We start from the raw sequence: 26,064 nt of genomic DNA on the forward strand, positions 1-26,064 counted from the left end.
CCCGCATTTTCATTAGTCTTTTGGTTTTTAATTATCATAAAACATTATCACGAAAACGTGCATGCATTATTTTGTCTTTTTATGAAAGCTTTTTATTTATTTAAGTTTAGTTTGTGGGCTTTGCGGGCCTCATCAAGTGATCTAGCGCCACCAACGGAAATGGTCAAGCGCACACGGAAAACACAACATTCTACATTAATTTTTACCTATTTAAAAAAATCTATGCAGCATCAGACCTGACTTCTTATTTTATTAGTTAGTTTGAGGCTGTATCTGTGGTGGTATGTAATGCCAAATGTCTAGAGCGCATTATTATAATGCGAGTGCGTATCAAAATGCGTGAGCACGAATCTGTTCTCTCACAAGTGGGTTGTCTTTACTCTCATACAAAACGGACACGCTTTCTCTCGCTTACATGTGTGCGCTCAGAAACATTAAAAAAAACGCACATGATAACAGATGTAAGTCAGTATTTACATAGCATAACAATAGAAAATGTATCTGTCTCACGTGTCCCTACTTCAAAGGGCACTACACGATCCCAGGCGAGGAATAAGGGTCTTGCCTAGCGAAAAGGTCATTTGCTAAAAAAAAAATACATATGTATTTACTTTTTAATCACAAACGCTCATCTTGCACTAGCTCAGTGATACGTGTCTACAACATTTTGTAGTAATATTGGAAAGACCACACACGGTTAGTTCTTTGTACTTTTACTGTAGTTCTTTGTTAGTTGTTTTACCCTTTTTTGTAAAGGTTGTTTGACTTATTTTGCATGTTTGCTTTATAAACACTAGGTCGTTACCTTTCCATTGCAAGTACGTAATGTGTAAAGTCGTGGACACATGGCTACTGCAAGATGAGCATTTGTGGTTAAAAAGTATCTTTTTTTTTATAGAAAATGACTGTTTCACTAGAAAAGACCCTTATTTTTTAGCTGGGATCATGTAGAGCACTTTAAATCTGCAATGAAACTGCAATTTGGACCTTCAACCCGTTCATACCCACTGAAGTCCACTATATGGAGAAAATCCTGAAATGTTTTCCTCAAAAACCTTTATTTTCTTATCGACTGAAAAAGAAAGACATGAACATCTTGGATGACATGGGGGTGAGTAAATTATCAAGTATATTAATAGTGAACCAATCCTTTAAAAAGACTGCTCTAAACCTTTGGTTGTCAATTGGTAGGTTGTGACCCTAAAATGGTCACAAATCATTTTGGGCTGTGAATCATGCTAATTTCTCTGATTAATATGGACTATTTTATGTGTTAACCCTCAAAGACCGAGACAGCCGCCGGCGGCTAAAAATAACTATTGTTCTTAAATGTTTAATAACTTTTAAACCGCTAATCCAATTTGAATGCTTTAAAAAGTCTGTTGTACAGAGTCTACTCTTTTCAGTGATATCGCATTTGTCTCATTTGGATATTCAGAGGCTCCGTGGTAAGCGTGATTACGTCATCACATTTCCTCAGCACTGATTCATCAGATGAAATCAATACGTTTTGGTCCTCTGAGCCAAATAGGAACGATTGTTGATGCTTAGTCCCACCCCTGTGCCCCGATTGGTTCAAACTGTCATCTATTCAACCAATAAACAGTTTTGGTCTTTTGAACCACCGATTAGTATGTTTCTTTGCAAATCTGAACAAATGCAAAGTGAAAGCAAAGTGCGTCTTGCCTGCATGAAAACAAACCCAAAATAACACATTTGCATGACAGCATTCTTTGAGAAAGTACAGAAATACTCACGACAGAGCTCTTTGAAATAACACAAACCAAAAACAAGGATGAAACAGCAGTAGATATCAGATAAAGCACTGGAATGAGGGTTTTCGGTCACTAGGCGATGTCCCGGTAAAATAGATTCCGACGCAGGCTACAGCCAGCAGATCCATCTATTTGGTTGTTATATTATGTAACTAATTATTATATAGTTTTTAAAGATTATTTGTACTATTTTTTCGGTTGCACTCTGTATATTTCTCTCATTTTGTGTGAAGTTTGTGAATAATTTGGACTGTTTATTTATTTTTTTGTTGCACAAGACAATTTGTGCAATTTTTCTTGTGCTACTTTCTACACTATTTGTGTTTATTGTTCATCTTTGGATTGAGAATATATTTATCTGAAAAAGTAAATTATTTTTACTGTGTTTTGCTATTATTTAACACTGTTTCTGCTATGACTTTACTCCTGAAACGTTTTTGGACAGATCTATATTGTCAATAAACTAAATGGGCCTGTTTTTCACTGAAAAGCGCCTAAAATAATATTATAATAATTGGCTATAACTTGCTTGGGGAATGTTATATATAGACAAAATTTTATATGGAAGTGTAAAACACCTAAATACAAATTTTTAAAGAAAAAAATCCAAACTTCAGGAGTTTTTGTTTGAGTACACAGTAAAAAACACCCAATTGTTGGTAGCGTTTTTTCCTAAAATTCTGGAAATTCACTAGATTTTAGAGTAAACAAAAGGAAAATTGTAATTTTAAATTAGCTAGACATAAAGTTCAAGTTCTTATGCTTATAATGATATATGACATTTGATGCTGACTGCTAAAATAGGTCTGAAAAAACAAAGAAATATACAGGTGCCCCAAAAATGTTCTTGGTCTTTAAGGGTTAAAAAATATAATCAATGCAATTTAATGCAGTGTTCATTATGTGCTCACATTTAGTCTAACAACAAATTTATGTTATTTATTTATTTATTCATATCTCCTTTATGTTCCTTCTACAATCATTTGGGTATTCAAAGTGTAAATCACACATTTATGATTTATTTATGAAAAAATGTAGCCTAGCTAACGCCAGACCACGTTATGACTTCGTCATGATTCGTGGTCTGGGAACCACATGTTCATTTTCTCGTATTTGAGGCGTGGTTTACGAATGCCCAGAGCCATTTATTGGGCGCTACGAATGTCTATCAAATGCGCCTGTGCGTAGCTCATAGCCAATCGTTTCAATCATACCGGATGACGTATACAGAGCGATGGTTTAACGCCAAAAGTTGGTCTTTTTTCAAAATAAACTTGCGTTCTAAACTACTTAGAACACTATCTAAGGGGCCGTTCACATGTCGCGTCTTTTGCGCGCTAAAGTTCGTTATTTCAAATGTAGACGCACGGTATGCGCGCGCATAATGGAAGCGACGCGGTTGCGACGCGCTCGCATTTTCCATGCGCAAGCAACAGAGCGGTTTGGAAAGGAGAAAGCAATGCGCCTAGCGTTTTCCACGCGTTTTTAGGCGCGACATGTGAACGGCTGCATCGAATGATAACTTGCTGCCATGTTGGATCCATAGTTATAAACAAACTGCTTCGGTGAGTCGCATAGAAGGCGTCATCGTCTTGCTGCTCCCTCCCTGTTCTGTGATTGGTTCCCTATCTGAGGTGAAAATTTGGTCCATGGTTTCCATGCTACCTTCCAGCGTGAATAAAATCAAGCTGGGACACCCAGGCTAGAAAAAATGGGTTGCAGATCTGTTTTGACAAATCATAAAATTAGTGCTGTAAAAAGATGCTAATTTCTCTGATTAATATAGACTATTTTACATCTTTAAAAAAATAATCAATGCAATTTAATGCAGCATCCATTTTTTTCCACTTCCTATGCATTATGTACTCACATTTAGTCTAACAACAAATTATGTTTTATATCTCCTTTATGTTCCTTCTACATTAATTTGGTTATTAAATGTGTAATTCGCACATTTATGATTTATTTATGCATTTTAATGGTGCAATCTGTGATTTTTTTTTATTGAATGAATAAACATTTTTTAATTTAATTACCATATAATTGTCTGTAGTTAGGATATCACAATAATTAGAGTAAACACAAAGGCAAAGACAGGCTGCATAGTTTTGTTCCACCGAATGAACAAAACTATGCACTGTAAAAGAAAATATGATCCAGATAAAACTTCACTTATATAATGTTTGAAAATGTTTCATTTAAAGGGTGTTTTTATTTACTTTTGTCCAATAAAGTGTGTTGGTGCTTGGTAGCCAGTGTAAAATCTAGAGCCTGAAGCAAAACCAGTTGAGAACCACTATACCGACTTTAGTCTTATTGATTGTGGGTAAACACAAAGTTGTCTCCCCAGAGACAAGAACACTAGTGTTCCTTTTCACTCTGAAGCACGCTGACAAACATTCCTCTCGGCAGCCCGTGGAGTATGAAATGCGGGCCACTCATGAACACAAGTAATAATGATGATAAACACTATGTGAAGAGTTTCCTCTCTGGATACAGTAATTGGGGGCATTATTCCATTTCGGAATTAAGTATTAGTGTATTTATCACCACAACAATGAGGAGATAATGAGTCTGTTGTGCTCACCTTTCACGCGGTAAGTTGATGTGGGGCTGCTTTTGGCACCTCTTGCTGAGGCTGAAGAGCTTGTAAACCACTCGCTGGGCTCGCTTGAAGAGACTTTTCATGCTGCTTTCCAGCTGCTCATAGCGCCGCTGAAATACACCATCCAGCGACCACAAATGTTGGATCATTGAGGAGTTGAGGAAGAAATTCTGTGGCAGCCTCATCAGAAATGTTTTGAACTCATCTGTTGAAGAAGGAGAGTTCTCTCAGATATAGGATTGTTGTCATGTAAACTTGACTGAACAGTGGATAAATGCCTGAACGCACTGCCTTTATACTTCACTTTCCTTGACAATAAGACGGAATCATTTCTCTGAAGAGACGTTTTTTCAAGTGGTTCATTTTAGCTGATGGAGTAGAACGCTGAATGCCTTTGATGCTCCTAATAGAAGGACACATTTACGATACCTGAGAAACTATGTGTATCTGGCACTTCCTGATAGCTCTAATAACATAAACTTTGAAAGTAATTGAACTCGGGGATATTTTGGGAAGAGGGGATAAGGATGAAAGTGTGGAAGAAAAAAATCCATGCGTTTTAATTTTGCTCAAGCATTAATGGTCACTGTGGGGTGACCTCGACAGGCAGTAATACAGTACCTAAACATTATGCTAAGTGCTCTCATTCATATGCTTGATGAAAGATGCTGGATAGGCAATAAAGCATTTTATGGGTGATTAATTCTGCTCAACATACTGTAAGGCAATATGTTGAGCAGGATCTTTTTTCTAATCCCACACTGTCTCTGAAGGACATTGTGTGAGGAATGTCAGGATCCACTGAAAGTTGTTCATAATTATTTCGACGACTAACCAGTGTGAAAAACTACAGAGAAATTACACTAGACAAGACTCCACAGGTCAACAGGGTGAAAAATTTGACTAATAGTTTTTGCCATAATTCCCTAGTTGATTTTTCACAGTACATTAAAGGAACAGGACCCAAAAATGAAAATTACCCCATGATTTACTCTCCCTCAAGCCATTCTAGGTGTTGATGGCTCTCATCTTTCAGACAAATACAATCAGAGCTCCGGGGGGTTAACAAAGACCTTCTGAAGTAAATCGATGTGTTTGTTTAAGAAAATATCCATATTTAAACTTGCTAACTGTTGTACACACGTTCAGGAATTCGTTTGTATTTGTCTGAAAGAAGAAAGTCATATACACCTAAGATGGCTTAATCGTGGAGTAATTTTCAGTTTTTTTTTTAAGTTTTCAGAAATGTTATATTTATATTTGCATTATCTAATTAAATATGGACTAATTTGCATCAATTTCCACAACACAAATATGAAAAATCTGCTAAAGCCAGGTTACTTTTTTTTTTTTTTTTTTGTTGACACATTAAATATAAGGGTTCTTACACAGGGAATTTTGGATAACTTTTTATTTTTATTTTTATTAATCATTTTATTTATCACAACATAAATCAGAGAATACTGTCAACAGCCAGAATTATTTTCATGTTTATATGAATAAAATATTATATAAATAACGTGAATGATATATGAACGATCTCTTCTGTAAAAACTTTCGAAATATAGACAGGACAGGAGTGAAAAAGATTGTTGTATGTGTGTAAGTATTGAAGTGGAGGTTTCTGGCTCAGTGCAGGAGAAAATAGCCTTTAAAGAAATGTACTGTAATTGAAATCTGCAGACGCAAATGGATAAAGTTTAATAAAATAAACACTTGACTGTATATTTTGGATGTTTTCTTTCCACTAGAGCAAAATGCTCTAAAATCTTCAAAGACATACTACATGAAAAAATGGTTTTGCCTGTAGTTGAGAGTTAAATGATTTGTTTGTCCATTTTCAGCAATGAATGAACAGTATTTAATTACATTTTTTAACTAATACAATAACTAATAATAATTATACAATAAAACTCCAAAATAGGCTATAGGATGCTTTAGAATAAAGAGCGTGTATTGGTGATTGATATTTTCCTTCAGAAGGACAAATGAATAATAAAAAAAGATTAATTTAAAAGTTGACATAATTTAATCTCCTACCTGAATCTTCAAACTCTTTGTAGGTAAGAGACCATGATTCAGAGATTCGCAAAAGGCTTTCCTCCATGGCCTGAATATCCATGTAGGGGCAGTTGCATTCTGGGAACTTAGGATCACATTTGCACCAGCAGTCATTGTCTCGACAGACAAAGGTTCCCTCTCCATTGCAGGCAATGTAACTAAGAGCTGCTTGGACGAAAGTGTCTCTGAGATAATCGGGCAAAATGACCTGCAAGCCTTCAGTTACAGAGAAAAGAAAGACTGTTATGAGAATACTGGGTTACCTGAATAAAGTGATGTGATAAAGGGAGTCACATGGTCACCAAGCGCACACATAAATGCTAGTAGACATGCAGCATCTGCAGTTATCATATTTTCTGTTCAACAAATGAGAATGTAGCGCATGCTAAAATTTCTCAACAAGTGCTTTTGCAGTTACAGCGATTTCTGACTGTACACAAGTTATGATCAAACTCAATTATCTCATGATTCATCCCATGACAAATAGATTTGAATCAACTATGCTTAGGAATGCAAAGAGAGTGGAGTATGCACATTGATATCAAATCAGTCTAAATTCAAACAAAAAAAGCTGAAGCCATTTTCTTAGTTACTGTATTTCCTAACTGAATTTTTATTTTAGACTATATGTGACCCTGAAACACAAAAATATAGGGTCCATTTTTTTAAATTGAGATTTATACATTACCTGAAAGCTGAATAAATAAGCTTTCCATTCATGTATAGTTCGTTAGGACAATATTTGGCCGAGAAACAACTATTTGAAAAACTGGAATCTGAGGGTGTGAATTAAAATATTGAGAACATTGCCTTTAAAGTTGTCCAAATTAAGTTTTTAGCAATGCACATTACAAAATTAAGTTTTGATATATTTATGGTGGGAAATTTACAAATTATCTTAATGAAACATGATCTTTACTTAATATCTTAATGATTTCCGCCATAAAAGAAAAATCTATAATTTTGACCCATACAATGTATTGTTGGCTATTGCTACAAGTATACCGTGCTACTTAAGGCTGGTTTTGTGGTCCAGGGTCACATATGTCTTTTAATAATCAAGTATCATGGTTTCCACAGAAATATTAAGCAGTACAATTATTTTCAATATAAATAATAAAATGTTTCACCAAATCAGCATATTAGAATGGTTTCTGAAGCATCATCTGACATTTTGCTGCAGAGAACATTTTGTAAAAAACAATTCAACAAAGGCATCAGTACACTATTAGAGAAAGCTTATTAATACACATTTGAGTAATTCTGAGAATGTAAGTTTTAAAATTAATTGGCTCTGGTTCATGTTCAAAATTATTCAACCCCCAAAAGTAAAATTTGGTGCAGAATCTTTTATTCTCTAAAACCACTAATAAATGTTGCTTAGAAGTGCTTAGAAGCTTCTGTCACCTCTCTACTGCAATCTTAGTCCGTTCCTCACCAGAAAAAGCTTTCAGATCACTGATAATATTTGGTTTTCACATTGCCACTGCTTTCGTCAAATTCAACCAAATATTGTTAATGAGAATTAAATCTGGAGACTGAACAGGTCACTCAAGAAAATTCTACGACTGATCTTTGAACCAAACATAAGTAGATTTAGATGTGTACTTTGGGATGATTGTCCTGCAGGAAAGTCTGTTGATAATTAGCTTTAGTATTTGCACCAAAGGGCATCACGATTCTTGCCAAAAAGGCCTGATAATTCAAAGAATACATGATGTCCTTCATATGGTCATGTTTTCCACTTCTTGCTACAGTAAAACAACCCCATAACAGGACTATTTGACGATTGGAGATGGTGTTCTTCTGCTTATAAGCTTTGCCTTTTGCCTACTAAACACACTGCTGATCCAAAAAGTTTGGTCAAATCACTCCATAAAACATTTCTCCAAAAATCCACAGGTCTATCCAAATCAATGTTCAAGTAGACCTTTTTGTTCTTCTTGGTCAAAAGTGGTATTCGGCAAGATGCCTCAATGTGAACGCCATACTTGTCTAGTGTTCTTGTCTATATAATGCATTGAAATGTTTTTCCTCCTTTTGTTGAGTCATCTTGCAAGTCTTTAGCTGTACATTACATGTTTTTTTCAGTTGCTCTGATAAAACATTTTATGATATTGTGCTTTGTTCAAAACCCTAAAAGGTTTTCTGGTACAATGCACTTTAAACTAAGGAATAAGGCAGCCGGCTGTGTCTCTTGGAAATGTCTAGGAAATCTTCATGTAGCCTTAGACTTTCTAATATAATAATTAGGGCCGGGACTCGATTAAAAAAATTAATCTAATTAATTAAAGGCTTTGTAATTAATTAATCGAAATTAATCGCATTTTAATCGCATATAAATATTTGACCTGAGAACAGTGAGAAGTAAGTTTTTTCATATGGATTTTTAGCATACCATTGAAGAATGACTGAATACATAAGCTTAAGCAACAAAATATTGTTTATTTTTGTTCAACCTAGTCCAACAGACCAGTGCAATATTGCCATTAAGTGTAGCAATAGGATACAGTGTTTCCCCTAGGTTTCCATACTTTTTTTTCTCGGTACTTTACCCTACTTTGTGTAATAACGAAAACATTTATTTCAGTGAAAAAATAAGTCCAAAACTCTCTATTTTAACATTTTGAACAATAGGGCTTTACAATCTTTTGCTATTTTTTTTTTAAGAAATTCTTGTGTGTTTTAATTTTTCTCATAATCAAATGAAAGCATAAACATTTATTTATTTTTAATCAAATGAAAAATAAACCTTTTTAATTTTTGGCAAACAAACAGAGGTTTGCTGTTAAAATCAATAAATAATAATAATTTAACATTTAAATAATAATTGTAGTATTTTTTCTACAATTAAGTGGTTAATCTTGTTGTTATATTTATTTTTTTATCATATATATTGTTTTTTTGTCAATTATTTAAATAGGAATATTGTTCTGTTTCATGTTAAACCGTACTTTTATTTTGACAGGTTGCCGTGAAGTTTCTGTGTGTAAAGTATGATATGATGCTAGTTAGTATGCGTGTAGTAAAAAAAAAAAAACACGTCTCCACCATTCATACATACAGATACAAACGGAACATGCAGGATTCATATTAAAACGGTCTTTTTGCATTTCAGTTTTGACAGACACTAGTCCATATCGCGATTTGAATTAAGTGACAGACCAACTTTTGATTAATCAATCCAAAAATCGACGAATTTACGTGGCATTCCGCGCTATAGTAAATTCGGTTTTTATGAATGGAGTCCGCAATCCAGTCCGTGTTTTATTGGAGGAGACATTGTAAACGCGCCCCCCTAAGATAATGGTAGGGGAAACACTGGGATATTTAGAAATATACTAGCCTACATTTCAGAAATTCTGGTACCCTATAGGTAGGTAGACCTTCTGTAAAAGCTTTGAGGTGATACTTGAGGCTCGATGTGCTAGTTGGTGCTCCAGTATAATCGGTCCGCCGAAACTCATCCAGTGAGAAACGTTCCGCGGTGCAAAATTAAGTGCGATTAAAATGCGTTAAAAAAAATTAACGTGTTATTTTTGTGTAATTAATTATTCTAAATTAACGCGTTAAAGTCCCGGCCCTAATAATAATACTATTTAATCTTTATAGCTTTTGTGAAAGCTCTGTTGACTTAACCATATTTGCTACTCAACTTCAGTACATGCATGGGCTAAATGTATGTATGTGTAACACCCCAAGCCAATTCTGTTTTTGTAATAGAGTTTCTAAAGGCTCAATTGTGTTTTAAGACAATTTTGTTCTCTGCCACAAAAATAAGTGACTTAAAACCACAATGTTAAATAGGGGTTGAATAATTATGACAGCTGTGTTCTTATAATTCAAAAACATTACATTATATATTGGCATTATCACTTTTAATGTGCTGTTGTAGATGCAATTTTTTACAAAGTCCTGGATCTTAAGAAAAGCTTATATTTGTAAAGTACTATAGTCTCTGAGAGGTTGAATAATTTCGATTGCAACTGTATTTAATAATATTACTGTTTTTAATGTATTTTTAATCAAATAAATGATGCCTTAGTGCGTACAAGAAACTTCTCAAAAACATTAAAAAATAATACAGACCCAAAACTTACATTTCAGTATTGAATTAATAATTTTATAATCTCCATTTCACTTAAATCATCTGCCATCTTAGATTTAAAGTTATCACTGAGTTTATTTCTGAGACTGCCGTCTCCACAAGTCATCTTGAGAAGCCACATAATTGAGCTGCCAACCTTTCGGAACAGCCTTCATGTCAAGAACGTGACTAAGATGCCTTAAAATGCTCCTTCGATCAGAGCTCTTTGGTTTTTGGAAGAGCCAAAGTGTTTCACATAAAAAAAAAAAAATGTCCATCACAGTATCAAAACTTGACATAACAACATTTTATACCTTGCAAATGGACTTTGTTCTCGGGACTCTGAACCAGCACAGAACTGACAGAATCAAGGTTGTCATAGTTACTGCAGCCGAGAGGGCCAGTCCTCGTTTCAGTTACCTGGGAAACAAAAAAATCAGACCACAAAATTATCACTTTCACCATACGGTTACTATACCATGGTATTTTATGTGAAAAACAGTGTCTAACAAACTCCTTTCCCATGTTTCCCTTGTTAAAAGGGATAATAAGCAGCCTGGCTGTGAACAGATGCATCATAAGAACTTCCTGTGCTTGGTGAGTCACTTGTCCCAGACATGGTGCTAATGCGCATGCAGTGGTGGTCCTCTCACAGATAATCACTTACTGTTCTTCTCATCTTATGGAGTGAGCCAAGCAGGCTGTTGTGCAATGTTTCCCCCCCTGCTACGTTATGAAATGTATTTAATTGATTAGCTTCCCTTTTCAGAGATTCTTTCACACCCACAAGGAAAACAGAAGTCTATTTCTCTCTACAATGCAGAACATTATCTAACCTTAGCAGAGGATACTTAATGATGGTCAGACTCTGTGTAGCCATATTGACTCAGGCATCTCAATTGACCTTTACTGCAAGCTAGCCCCACTATTATCCGCATTTGCAATAAGAGATCACACTCGATTTTTTCCTTCTCTTTTCTAGTCATCCTTCTCTCCTCATGACACGGAGAAGCACGCATAATTGATTCACACTTTTCTCTCTTATGGGGCCAGTGAACCTTCATCAATTCAGTGATCTCTTTCGATTCGGCCTGTCAGACAATATCTTTTCCAGGCTGACAGTTAGATAAGGTAAGACAAGGTTGTCTTCTGCCACTCCATCACAAACCCACTGAAGAGTCCAGCGGTGGTAACTGGGAACTCTGCAGCTTACTATATGGGTGTTCACTTCATTTTTTTTTTTAAACAATCTTGACTTTTAATGTTATACAGAGTTAACAATTTATATATGTCTACACTTGGTGTCAGTAAGTTTTTGGTAAAGTTTTTTTTTTTTTTTTTTTTGATAAATCCTTTTATTCAGCAGGGGCACAATTCTTTTTGAAATAAATGCTGCTCTTTTGAACTTTCTATTCATCAAATAATCCTAAAAAGAGATTGCACCATGGTTTCCACAAAAATATTAAAAAGTGCAGCTGTTTTCAACTGTGATAATATTAACAAATGTTTCTTGGAATGTTTCTAGAATGATTTCTGAAAGATTATTCTGATTAAGACTGGAATAATGGCGGCTGAAAATTCAGCTTGGCCATAACATTTTAAAACATATTCAAATAGTTGTACTAATATTCAAAAGTATTCATTTTTTAATTGTGTTTTTGGATCAAATAAATGCAGCCTTGCTGAGCTTAATTTTACCAGCCCTAACATTTTGAACGGTAGTGTTTTACTGCAGGGATGCAGTTTTAAACAAGCAAACAAATAAATAAATAACCAACCCAGCAAAAGGCTGTGAGGAAAGAAATATATAGACTAGTCTTTTATCCATACCCATCGCTAGTTACCACAGAACATATGGCCTGAATCCCTGGCTTGAGCAAAAGCCTGAACTGCAATAAAACCGCAAGCTTAGCTCAGCAGCAATTGATTTTTTTTATAACGACCATACCTGATGCAATCAGATGATACATCTATATGCTTTATTATTTAATGCACCATATGATGTGCCATATGGTAAAGGGCTACTGATTGATGAACAAGTGGAGCATGATATTAGATTTCCTTTACAGATAACAGCTGTTATTCAAAGCAAATTCTTTGCATGTCACAAAATACCTTGTAATGGCAAATTATAGGCCACCTGGACTTGCCTGATCCTCGGTTTAATGTGAAACATCAACAGTCTGCTGTTGATTCTTGCGCGGCATAGTGAGCAGCTATTATGGATCAGTCAAATATCCCAATTATATGGATAAAACAATATTCTGTCAGGAGATATTAGCCACCAGGTTTGGCTGATAGAAAGCTTTCTCCAATTTCACAGCTGGGCAGGTACCACAACTTCAGCATTTCTTTTTGAAAGCACACTAGACAGGACTACATATCCAGATTTTCCATGGACAGTCTCGCACAGCCAGAGTTTTGACCTGCAGCGAATTGTGGTCCTCAGTGCAGTTTACTTTGGTTATGAACAGCTCACTACTGAATAACCAATATGCTGTTCAAACAAACAAAAACAGACCAGAAAAATTAATCAAAATAGTGGTGCGGGAATCTCAGGGCACTGGACAGAATAGAATAGGGCATGTCAGCTGAGATTAACATAGAGGGTTTTGCTTGAAAAATGCTACGCATAACAGAACACAACAGTCAATTCTCTCCAAAAGAGTTGGCGTTGTCTCCCTGCGGTTACAATTCTGACGCGGTGTGTGTTTCCGAAGGTATCACAGCTGTAAATTCAATTCTGGCATGGCTTAGAGCTGATCTGGTATGAAGAAATTGTCAAATGATGAGCAAAATGATCCCCGCCGATTGCAGAATGGCTCGGGTTTTCACGCATTAGACAAACAACCTGAGCAGAACCACAAAGGTGGAATAAAGCCTGACTTTGTAAAGAGCTTCGCTCCAGTGTTTTCCTCTCACAGTCCCAGCACACTGCCACACTAATAGGCTTTTGCTATGAAAGGAAATAACAAAATTTCCCCTCCACGGTGCCCAGTGGGGGGAGCTAGAAGCCTCATTCTGTACTGCAGCTCTGTTTAATCTGGAATTCATATGGAGGAACGATTGCTGCCTCAGTCTGTCCCGTGAAATGTAGACATGGGTCAACGCCCTGTGGAAATGATGCGTGTGTCAGAGGCCCCTGCTGCTTCTGCGATTCATTCTCTTGCGCTGTTGGAGCTGCACTGTCCTGCCTGGCAGGCTGCTTCCGTCACTCACGGGCTCTTTTGCTTTTCTCACAAGCAATAGACAAACACAGCCTTGACACCTGAGATCTGCCCTCCCAACTGTAATAAAACCGTCTAAGCACTGCAGCAGTTGTGTGCCGAGGGAAAGCGCTGTTGTATATAATGGGATGGGGAGGGATCATCAAAGTGTGGACCAGAATATATGTGTCAAACTGTGCGTTGCTGTGACAGAGTAAATGTCTGTTTGGGGGATTTGAACAGCTTTGTGTGACCAATTTTTATGGCTGTCAGCAAAAGTGAAACAGCAACTTCAAATGGTGCACTGACTGAATTCCTAATTGTGACAAATATGAAGCACAAAGCTTTCTTTGGCTATTCAAATTAGTTTGAGTTGATCTGTGAGGATTAAAGAGAAATTTAGAGAAAGTAAGACATAGCATATGGCAAACGTGATATTAAGATGTTATAAAGAATAAAAGGGCTATTTATTAAAGTTGTTTTGTTCTGTGTTCACTTTTTTGATGAGCCCTTTCTGCAACAGGAGCCAAATAGTGTTTTTGGTATTTTTCTTCCATCTAGAGCTGTTTTTTGCAGATACAAAATTACATCATTGCTTCTGTATTATAATACAGGACCATTAGGCAAAAAGACTGCTATGCATAAACAAAATGCAGTAACTAGACATTTTGTCAAAACTGATGACTGAAATCGGTTTTAGTGAAGGAAAAAAAGTGACAATTTGGACGATGCATTAATAATGTAATCTGCCTAGGTATTAAATTAAATGAATTATATTAAAAATAATAATAATAAAAATAGAGGCCATCCTAAGTTTCAGTGTTGCCATAGTTACTGCATTTTGCCTTTGTAGGACTGTACAAAAGGCATTACCCTGTCAAGATGCAAAAAAGCAGATACACCATGTTTTTGTAGCTGTTTGATTTTTGATACTTCCCCAAATTAATCTTGTATATATACATTGCTACTCAAAAGTTTGGGATCAGTATGATTTTTAATGGTTTCTAAAAATGTTTCTTATGCTCATCAAGGCTGCATCTATTTGATCAAAAATACAGAAAATTTAAAATAACTGTAATCTATGTGAAAATATTTTCAGATGTGATTTATTCCTGTGATAGAAAGCTATTTAGTTAAAAAGCATCATTACTCCAGTCTTCAGTGTTACATGATCCTTCAGAAATGATTCTAATATGCTGATTTATTATCGATGTTGAACACAGTTGTGCTGCTTAATATTTTTGGAACCTGTGAAACTTTTTTTCAGGATTCTTTGATCGATAAAATGTTAAAAAGAACAGCATTTATTTAAAATAGAAATAATAATATACACTACTGTTCAAAAATTTAGGGTCAGTAAATTTTTATTATAAATAAATACTTTTCACCAAGGAGGTGTTCAATTTAAAAAACAGTGAGAGATAGATTTACATTGTTAGAAAAGAGTTATATTTTGAATAAATGCTGTTCTTTTTAACATTATTTATCAAAGAATCCTGATAAAACAATATTTGGCAGAACAACTGTTTCCAACATTGATCATTCTAATAATAAATCAGCATATTAGAATGATTTCTGAAGGATCATGATGTGACACTTAAGACTTGAGTAACAGCTGATGAAAATTCAGCTTTTTCTTCACAGGAATAAATTATATTTTAAAATATATTCAAATAAAAAACATTATTTTATATTGTAATAACATTTAGCAATATTACTGTTTTCTGTGTTTTCGATCAAATAAATGCAGCCTTGATGAGCATTAGAGACTTCTTCATTTCCACTGTGAGAGACAGAATCTAAAAATAAAAATCCGGAAATCACATTGTATGATTTTTTTTTTAACAATTTATTTGTGAATTACTGTGTCAAATAAGTATTTGATCACTTGCTTATCAGCCAGATTTCTGACCGTCAAAGACCTGCTATTTTGCTTTTAAATAATCCAGCTACACTCTGCTCATGATTCTAAATTAGTAGCACCTGTTTGAGGTTGTTAGCTGTCATAAAGACACCTGTGCACCCCACAATCAGCCAAAGTCTAAGTAGCAACATGGGCAAAACCAAAGAGCTGTCAAAAGACACAAGAGACAAAATTGTAGACCTTCACAAAGCTGGAAAGGGCTACGGGGCGATTGCCAAGCAGCTTGGTGAAAAAAGAACAACTGTTGGAGCAATTGTCAGAAAATGAAAGAGGCTAATGATGACTGTCAATGTCCCTCGGACTGGGGCCCCACGGAAGATCTCTCCTTGTGGGGTAGCAGTGATTCTAGGAATGGTAAAGTATCAGCCCAGAACTACACGGGAGGAGCTGGTCAATGCCGTGAAGAGAGCTGAGACCATTGTTTCCAAGGTTACTATCAGTAATACACTAAGACGTCATGGTTTAAAATGTTGCATCGCACGGAAGGTTCTCCTTCTTAAGTCAGCCCATGTCCAGGCCCGTCTGAAGTTTGCCAGGGACCATCTGGATGATCCTGAGGAGTCATGGGAGAAAGTCCTGTGGTCAGATGAGACCAAAGTAGAACTTTTTGGTCTTAACTCCATTCGCCATGTTTGGAGGAAGAAGAATGATGAGTATCATCCCAATAATACCATACCTACAGTGAAGCATGGGGCTGGAAGCATTTTTTCTGCACAGGGGACAGGACGACTGCACTGTATTAAGGAGAGGATGAACGGGGCCATGTGTTGTGACATATTAGGCAAAAACCTCCTTCCCTTAGTCAGAGCATTAAAGATGGGTCGTGGCTGGGTCTTCCAACATGACAATGACCCAAAGCACACAGCCAGAAAAACCATAGCTCTGTAAGAAGCATATCAAGGTTCTGGAGTAGCCTAGCCAGTCTCCAGACCTAAATCCAATAGAAAATCTTTGAAGGGAGCTGAAACTCTGTGTTGCTCAGCGACATCTCCGAAACCTGACAGATCTAGAGAAGATCTATATGGAGGAGTGGGCCAAAATCCCTCATGCAGTCTGTGAAAACCTGGTAAAGAACTACAGGAACCGTTTGACCTCAATAAACTGTTAAAAAATCATACAATGTGATTTCCGGATTTTTATTTTTAGATTCTGTCTCTCACAGTGAAAATGCACCTATGCTGAAATTTGTAGACCCACATTATTAATTACTCAGCATCATAGGCCATTCATGAATCTCATTCTTGAACAACATGTACAACCATAGCTACTTTTCCTTTCTCACAATGCAGAGCTTGTCATATACAGCAGTGAATGAATATTACCCACTAGATACCCACTCATAGCATATGACACTTTTCATAGCAAGATCATGGCAACAGGGATAGTGAAAAAAATCACTTTGTTATACTGAACATGATTATTCTTGAGGAGTTGAAAGAAGGAAGCTGTGGGCTCTGACTTGACTAATGACATACCTTGATGGCAGTGGAAGCAATTTGGATGTGATGCAGTTTTCGCAGAGTACTCTCTCTGTCTATGAAATAGGAGGCAGCCAGCTGGTGCAGGGCCTCCAGAGTCACAGCCGTGTTGTTACTGGTGTACTCGCTCGCCTCTGCTTTCTTGCTCAACTTCCTTTTGTCCACAAATATAGTCAGAGCCTCCTCTCCTAGCAGAAACATAACATGCTTATTGATATAGACATGTTTTACAGTAAGAATCAATCTATTCTGTGCACCTGCAGAATATGTTAGGGATTCTGATGCAAGCTGTTATATGTAAGCTGATTGCTATGTATTACATGGCAAGGTAAAAATAAAAATCTTCTCAATAATCTTCATTTGAACAATTTCAATTTCATTGTTCATTCTTAAAAACCCAAGATCAGTCTGTTTTTAGTGGCTATGTAATGTATTAAGTATCAGGAATGTATCTCCTGTTGAATCTTCAGCAAAATAATTAATATTTTACCACAGTTAGAAATGTGAATTTGCAGCAGGGTCAGAAATGAACTTTTCCATTAAGAGGCAATATTTGCCCCCTGAAATTAATTACATTGTCTTCTATGTTGTCTTCAATACTTAAATTTACTTTAATCAATATTTTAAACTGCTGTCAATAACAATGGGCTGTTTAAACGTGTAAAAAACAGAAGCTTATAGGGCTGCAATATTACGACAAAAAAAATCATTATTGTAGATCATTGCTCTTTAAATTGTAACTATGATTATTAATATCAATACAGAAAGGTAGGGGTGTGCAATGCTGACAAAAAATAATATCTTAATATTTTCTATAATTTTATCAATAACGATAACTACCATGGACAGCTGACACCTAATTTTTTTGAGATTCTTCATATTCAGTATAGTGGTCAGTTCACAATGATATAAATTAATCTTTTCCAAATAGTTTAAATAGATTTTTACCTTTTATGGGCATTTTAACCTAAAAAAAAAGCCATTTTTGTAAGCGTGCATCACCTTTACATTTAATCAGTGAATTAGAATATTAAGACATTTGGGCTGTTACCAACCAAATGAACAAAGTATCAACAAAATTTGTCTTTGCAATGCAGAAGAAACACAGAAAATGCATCTGAAGTGGCATTTAAATGTAGTTCCACACTGTTTAATGCAGGTCATGAATGCATGTAACCTGCAGTTACAAATGCATAAATAATGTTTTGATATATTAAACATAAAATGTTAAATACTGATATTTGAAATTATTTAAAAAATGAAAAGATACTTTAAATGTGGAATTAAAACCACCAGTAGGAGGCAGCAAGTCACTGTTAATAAGTAAGTCACTGCGACTGAACCATTTAAACGGTTGATTCATTCAGGAACAAAACACGGTCATGTTGCTCAGAGACACAAAACAGTGCTGTGGCTGTGTTTGGAATGATTTTTGTTGGTGAAACAGAGCGAAAACAGGCAATATAAGTCTCTTAAGTAATGTCTTGTCTATTGAACTCTTGTAAAAGTCAATATCACATTTGTAATCATGGTAATTTTTTGAGAAAAAAACGGCACTTTTTGTGTGAAATTGATCAACTATTTGAAACAAAATAAACGCGCACTCATTAGACTAATCTAAGCATCTCTGATTGGCCAATGCATTCCTAAGTTCAACAGAAATGCGTTTGATTAGTTATAAAGCTCAATGCTGCACAAAACAGTGCATAAAAGCAATCTGATGAAATCTAAATGCAATTCCACGAATTGACAGTTTTCATTCATTTTCACATTTCATTTTAATCACAACAGCCATAATACATTTTTTAATTGTGCAGGGGCAATTTTTGCCCCTTTGTCTTGAATTTATGGGACATTTTAGTTCATTTTGATGGCATTTTTTGGTGGCCACAAGCCCTGGTTTGCAGTCTGTTCTAAATGTAATGCAAATTTTGAACAAAAAAATGACTCTTAGTGAATCAAAAACATACAGTTTGTGTAGTGTAGCCCAAATTCTCAAAACAAATTACTCTAATCAGCTAGTTATTTTAGTCAATAGTTTAAAAAGACAAAAAGAAAGATAAAACACTGACCTTAATGTACAGCATTTGCAGATAATTTAGCAGAATCAACATTATAAATTATAAAGTATTATAAATAATTTGGATTTGAATCGAGATATTTGATTTTCAAGCAGAATTTAATAAGCAAATCTGTATCCAGCCCTAAGACAAAGCAGATAAGTGTGACTTTACAGTTTATGCTTATACTGTATATGCTCTCTAGCAGTTTGTATTCCAGACAGATCTCTACTGCAAAGCAAGACTTGCATCTCCATTTTCATGCTCTAACCTTACACAATATTGCTTGTTTTCCAGAGCAGTGAAGGCCACATCAGTTGTGTACAGCCAATACTTTTGCATTACGTGAAGTAACTTGTAAGCACAGGCTGCTCCGAGTTTGAGAACTGAGCGAAATAATGTGTGTGGATTTCTGAAAGGTAACCCATTCTGGACATGATGCCACCTGTTTACACCTGCCTCCTCGTTCCAGCCACACAGAGGAAGAAGTAATACATTATGCGGCAAAGCATGTCACAAGTGATTTTCCTTGGCTTGATAGAGTGGAAATTGAGATGTAAATATGCATGAGATCTATCTGTGTTTCTTCTGCATAAAAAAAAAAACACAAGTTGGTTTTCAAGTTCGCTCACAGTAGGTATTATGACCTTTGTGCAAAACCACTATGAGAATGAGAAATATATTTTTCTACCTCCTAGTGTAGCTGACAGTAGAAAATGGGTCCCATATTTCTTGATCAGGTTGTCAGTAATTAGCTGGGCAGTGGGTCTGCGTCCCAGGAGTCGAATGTTTCTTATAAACTCCGGGGTGAGAGGCAAAGGGGAGTTCAGGAAATCCCGTCGCTCCACAGCCAAGTTATTCACTTTCCACCGGCCAAATTCCCTGCATGAGAAAAACAGAGACAGTAAACAGGCCTGTCCCTAATGATCTGTTTTCATTAACATTTCTCGACTGTTTTGGACATGATAGGAGGAGGCCTGCGGGGCAACCAGCGCTCCTGCCAAGCTGCATCTCTAGCCTCAGGTTCTCTGAGCATGTTTCATTTGGGGGATGAATACCATGCATAGGGCGCTGCCTCCGAATGTGCAGCTGACAGGTGCTATGCTCAATAAACACTTCGTGACAGAAATCTGCCCCGACAGAAAGACTCATAGAAGTCTGCCCTGTGGTGACAACCAATACCTTTCATAAAAGTGGGGGAAAGCAAAAAAAAGCTAAATGAAAAAATACCACCACAAAGCTCTAAAATCCTTCAAGGCAAAAAACTGAGAAACAATGCTGCAGGCTTTGGTGACTCATGCATTTTTGAAATTTTTTCCGCTCCTAGGCTTCTTCCACAGCACCACATGACAAATAGTTGACAATATATCACACATATGAAAAACAAAATGTAGAAATTAAATTTATATAAATCAGTCAGATATGAATTAACTGCTGACACATCAAAGTCTAAAAGCATTCTTATAAGAAAAGTACTCTACTAATATGTACATTTAAAGTTTGTTTACACTTCTAGTTCAGTTTTCTTAGTTCTTTTGGTTTGGACCTAAAAATAAAAGACATAAAAATCCACCTGATTGTACAGCGTTTATGCATATATTTTGTGATCTACTGATCATCCAAAATGGCTGTGTGCTGGGCTAAATGTGCATATTGTATGTGTGTACATATATATTTTTAACAGCTGAAAACTCACGAAGACCTCATAAAATGTGTAAAGGAGTCAATACAGCACCAGGAATTCCCCTGTTGCACACAAAGATCTGCTGTAAGGATTCTGTGCTTTTTAGGGTCACATCTTGGGATTTTTCATTCTGTTTTTGGTTTATTTAGATGTCTTTGGTCCACATGACATTCATATTTCTGTTGAATGACACCCAGTTTCCTTAAAGGAGGCAGGGGAGGAAGTGTCTCCTCTCCTCACCAATATTGCGAAATTTAACATTAAAGAGTGTATAAATCATTTGTTTTTCTAAAGAAACACTGTCAAACAGTGACACCACCAGGGAAAGTTACAGCAGGAGTCTTTCTCTCTCTCACCTCCCCTGAACCCATTGAGTTTTAACAGACCCCCTTAAAGTCCGGTGTGATATTGACCTAAAGTGTAATGAATCATGATACCGAGTGTGAACTTACCTTTCATAGCTCATCTCGGCTTGTCCTCTGCACTACGAAATCTGGCACTAGTTAGCCGATGCTAACAACAGGTTGTCGTTGAGGGTGCATCGGGCATCGGACTAGCCATGTAAATAAATAACTGTTTTACACCATTTACGAGGCACAAAGTAGCGTCACACTTCATTGGTAGACTTCCAAGGGCCCTGACATTTAAAACGAGACATTGACAACTTTGAACACTGGTAGTAAGATTTATACAGATAATACCTTCAGGAAATTTACCGTTCGCCGTCATCTTGAATTTAGTCACGATAAGTCGAGTGACGAGCAGGAAGGAAACTACACTACTACTTCATAAAACTCAGTAGCTTCATCGTCCGACATCTTTGCAATTGCCAACTGTCTGCACTAACTCCAGTCCAAAAGTAACGCGAGTACTCACGTGACTTATCAGGTTGTAGTTTCCTTCCTGCTCGTCACTCGACTTATCGTGACTAGATTCAAGATGGCGGCGAACGGTAAATTTCCTGAAGGTACTGTCTGTATAAATCTTCTTGTAAATAAACTACCAGTGCTTTTTCAAAGTTCTCAATGTCTCGTTTTAAATGTCAGGGCCCTTGGAAGTCTACCAATGAAGTGTGGAGCTACTGTGTGCCTCGTAAATGGTGTAAAACAGTGATTTATTTACATGGCTAGTCCAATGCCCAATGCACCCTCAACGACAACCTGTTGTTAGCATCGGCTAACTAGTGCCAGATTTCGTAGTGCAGGGGACAAGCCGAGATGAGCTATGAAAGGTAAGATTACACTCGGTATCATGATTCATTACACTTTAGGTCAATATCACACCGGACTTCTCCTTTAAGCATGCAGTGGGGGGGTAATTGAGAATGATTAGGTGAAGTCATGTGAGAGGAGGCAATGCCACCATCGTAATATGATTGGATATGACCGATTATGTTCAGCTGTGATTGGTTCATGCATTAAATCCTGTCTTGTGTTTTTTTCTAAATGAACAATATAAGGGAGAGTGGGGTAAGATGAGCCATTTTTTAGTTGTGGTACAATGAAAAAGTAATTTCAGGATGTTTCCTATCATTTTAAATGATCTGAATTCATCTATGATAAAGGGTTTTAAAAATATGGCTTCTTATATAAAAGTGTTCCTGTGGCTCAATTTGCCCTAGCTAGCTAGCTTACCAATTCAGGCTAATATTTAGCTAAATGATTTGCATAGTTTTATATTTTGCTAAATTACCTTTAAGCTTCATAAGCATTTTTGGACCTGGATAAATTTGCTTTGATGTAATAGCCATTTAATCAGCCATTTCAGCTAAAATGTTACTTTAACGAGCCAAAAACGGTTTTTAAAGTAAATGGGTGCCTTCCACTACTCCAATGAGTCTCTTCTTTTCATAGTCAGGCAGAAAGGATGTGTGATTCCAAAATACATGATCACATAAAAATGTACAGTTGCCAAGATACAGGTGGTGGGTCAACTTACCCACTGGCTCAACTTACCCCACTCTCCCCTAATGATGTTAATTAAAAGACTAAATTAACTTACACATATAGATATAACCATGTTGTTGCCTCAAAATAAGACTTATTGTGTAAATTGTAACTGCTTTGACTTATTATTTTGGAATAAATGTAAAATGCTTAAAAACACTAACTTGATAAGATTCGTACTTGGCTCAACATTCAAATAAACTGAGCAATTACAAAAGAGTTAGTTTTAACTGAACCAAATTGTAAACATACCCTTAAAGTACTAGTAAAATAACCATTTAGGGGTAAATAAGGTACAAAGAGGGATAAATAAGGTACACCTTAGGGAACTGCCCCAGTGACAGCTTTGTACCATTATACTGAGAGTGTATAAAGCCAATTAAGTCATATTTGTTTGACGTCTATGAAACAGTGTACAACAGTCTTTTAATGGAAAGTATGTAAGAACACAGAAGGCTTGGCTTGTTTTAGAAGCTTTTACTGTGCACCTACGACAAATGAGTTTTCACATTTCAGATGGTAAATGAGTTCTTAGCACAGTTTTACGGTGATTGATGCAATCCAGACTGCTCACAATGAAAACAAACATTACTTTAATTCAGCTGTAGCTGGGTATCTTGTAGTGTGTCTGTATTGTGAAGACATACATTAGAGCACCAAGTTACCTTTTAAGTAGACATAAATTGATGTATGAAATACAGCATGTGGGCTAATAATCTGGAACCGGGTAGTTGGCGTAAACACAGCCTAGTGGACCAATGGATCTTGCTTAGAGCAAAATACTAAAAGCATTTGTGCCATTTATTGCAAGATGAGTAGCTGATGAAGCAATTAAAAAACTTGTTTTTAATTAGCCTTGACAGAAACTATTTTGTTTCTTAAGCGAAGGTCAAGACTAATGCTCTTCTTTGTCTCACCAGCAGCAACTCACAATGCATACAAAAATAACAAATTTAATTCACGCAGTTACAGGCAATTAAGTATTCAAGCCTTTTCTCTCTATAATTCTTTCAACCCCCGGTCCTTATTTTAAGCTCTGTGTTATGCAATTATACATACGCTAAAATAGGCACATGCCTCTACAAAAGGCATTGGCACAATCTCACACTCAATACATCTCAAAACACCCTCCGGTCGCCGCGCGCACCTCTCTTCTAGAAGAGCCTATCCTCTCAGTTAGCCGAGAAATAGTGAGTAACCTCATGCACAGGTGATGGATGGAGCTGGGGTGGCCTTCTGAAAGGGGATCTATCACATTAAATCAGGAGTAATGACAGAGGCCTCCCGACCCAGATGTTTGATTGATTCATTCCAGCAAACGCCCTTAATTCCATCTGCTGTTTTGCAATTCATAAGAGGCAAAAGTGATAGAATTATGTCGAAATTATTTCACAAAAACACACATTATTAATGTATGGTCGAGGCTGTTGTTGGATTTATGTCAGAATATAATTTTCAGTAATTTCATAAGCTACGCCCTCAGCTGCTGTTAAACACGGTAATATTGCATTTGGCATGTGCTGTACCAACAACTGGGATGATGACTGCTTGCTCGAATTTAGATGATCTGTCTCAAATTTCACATGGCACTGTGATAAGCCACTTTTTTAAAACTGCCCAGTTCTTGGGGAACTGTGATGAGCTAGCCTTCAGGAGTTCAAAGGTTCCCCACAAAGAGGGAAGTAAAGACGGAAAATCCTCCCTGTCATTCTCTTTCCCGTCACAGCTGAGCACGATAAGCTTGGATTGTCTTATCAGGTAAGGCTTTGTGTGAGAGCAGTTTAAAGGCTTCTCTAGAAAGCACTCTATGGGACTTCTGCTGTGCTATATGAAATGCTCATTATGACTATAGTCGTCATCAGTCTTCACAACAGCCTTGAATGTGCGCTGAAACCGATTCTGCTTGCCGTGCTTTGTTTCTCAGAACAAAAAGTACTCGAAGCTTATGTCATAAGCTTTTATCTCTGCCTTTAAGATAAGTATTAAAAAGATGATTTGAATATCATACAGAAGCAAGTGGCCCTAAAAAGAGGAAACTTAAAATAAGGGCAGCTGTCATCATGAAAAGAAGTAGCATTTTATGAAATGACCTTTTGCAAGCAATTTCAAACTGATTTTCCCACTTACATTATTAAGATTGTGTGAGAGAGAGAATTGCCTTAGTCTGTGCGCACATCAGCATCGTCTCTGGAAACTATCCCGTGGCGGTGGTTCAGTAAAGCAGGTGGTATATTTGGACACTGTCGTTGAATGTTATGATATGGCATTTCCCCAGTATTCCGCAAAGTGAAATCTCCCAAATAAAAAAAAGAACTATTTCCAACAAAGAGCTCATTAAAAATCTTTCAAATTCAATCAAGAAGAACGTGGAGAATTGAAGGAGGGGTGAGATGGTGCACTTTCATTACCCGGACGACAGCGTTACACACCACTGTAAGTAGGAGAACCACTTCTGGTAATTCATCTTCTACCTGTCATTGCGAATTATTTGAATTGAGCAATGTAACAAAGCTGCTCTTGAAGGAGGAAAAGCTATCCCCAATGTAATATTGCCACTTTTAATCTCTCTAGGTCTGCTACATGCATACGTTGTTATCGGCAAGAAAATACACCGAAAAAGAGATTGCTTAAATAAAAGGCTCCAGGCTGTGCAACATATTACAGAGAATCTGCATTAGCATTAAAAGATGTGATCTGATCTAAGGATGTCACAAACACAATATGAGACTTTTTATAGAGACATCCAGCTGAATTTATCATCTTTTCCATGCATTATCTCTACACATATATCACACTCAAAAGAACAGTTTATATCCAAAACAACATAACTATTAGAAACTTACTTTAAAAATGTGTAAATGAAAACTATAATCTATGAGGCAACTTTCATTACAAGCATATACAATAATATGACTTGGTACATTTACATTTATTTAAATAGCGGATGTTTTTAGCCAAAAGAAGCAATTTATCATAAGGCGGCAACAAGTTTGATGTATCATATTTGATACATTTTTTTACTGAATTTAAATAAGCACATGTAACGTCAAGAAAGGGGGTGCTTTTATAATTACTATATACCTTTCACTTGCTAAAAAGAATAAATTATTAATCAGATGACAAAAAAGCTTTATAGGGTTAACTAATAATTGTAAGTACGTAAATGTATTGTACTGAAAATGTAGACACTTTTTAATTAATTTAGCCTTTTCTGTATCATTTATATTGAAATTAAACA

At 36.2% G+C, this 26,064-nt stretch overlaps 1 protein-coding gene across 1 annotated transcript in view; it reads right to left on the bottom strand.

Annotated features, from left to right (window-relative positions):
• The window catches only part of brinp3a.2 (bone morphogenetic protein/retinoic acid inducible neural-specific 3a, tandem duplicate 2), a 42,833-nt gene that overhangs the window by 2,729 nt on the left and 14,040 nt on the right, over positions 1 to 26,064 (bottom strand). The window contains exons 3-7 of the mRNA XM_073851718.1: positions 19,888 to 20,078; positions 17,134 to 17,324; positions 10,843 to 10,948; positions 6,421 to 6,657; positions 4,363 to 4,585 (exon numbers count right to left, since the gene is read on the bottom strand). Of these exons, the coding sequence (XP_073707819.1) occupies positions 4,363 to 4,585; positions 6,421 to 6,657; positions 10,843 to 10,948; positions 17,134 to 17,324; positions 19,888 to 20,078 (948 nt within the window). The remainder of the gene's footprint in view (positions 1 to 4,362; positions 4,586 to 6,420; positions 6,658 to 10,842; positions 10,949 to 17,133; positions 17,325 to 19,887; positions 20,079 to 26,064) is intronic.

The sequence above is a fragment of the Garra rufa genome, chromosome 12 (genome assembly GCF_049309525.1).
Source record: "Garra rufa chromosome 12, GarRuf1.0, whole genome shotgun sequence".
Taxonomy (NCBI): Eukaryota; Metazoa; Chordata; class Actinopteri; order Cypriniformes; family Cyprinidae; genus Garra; species Garra rufa.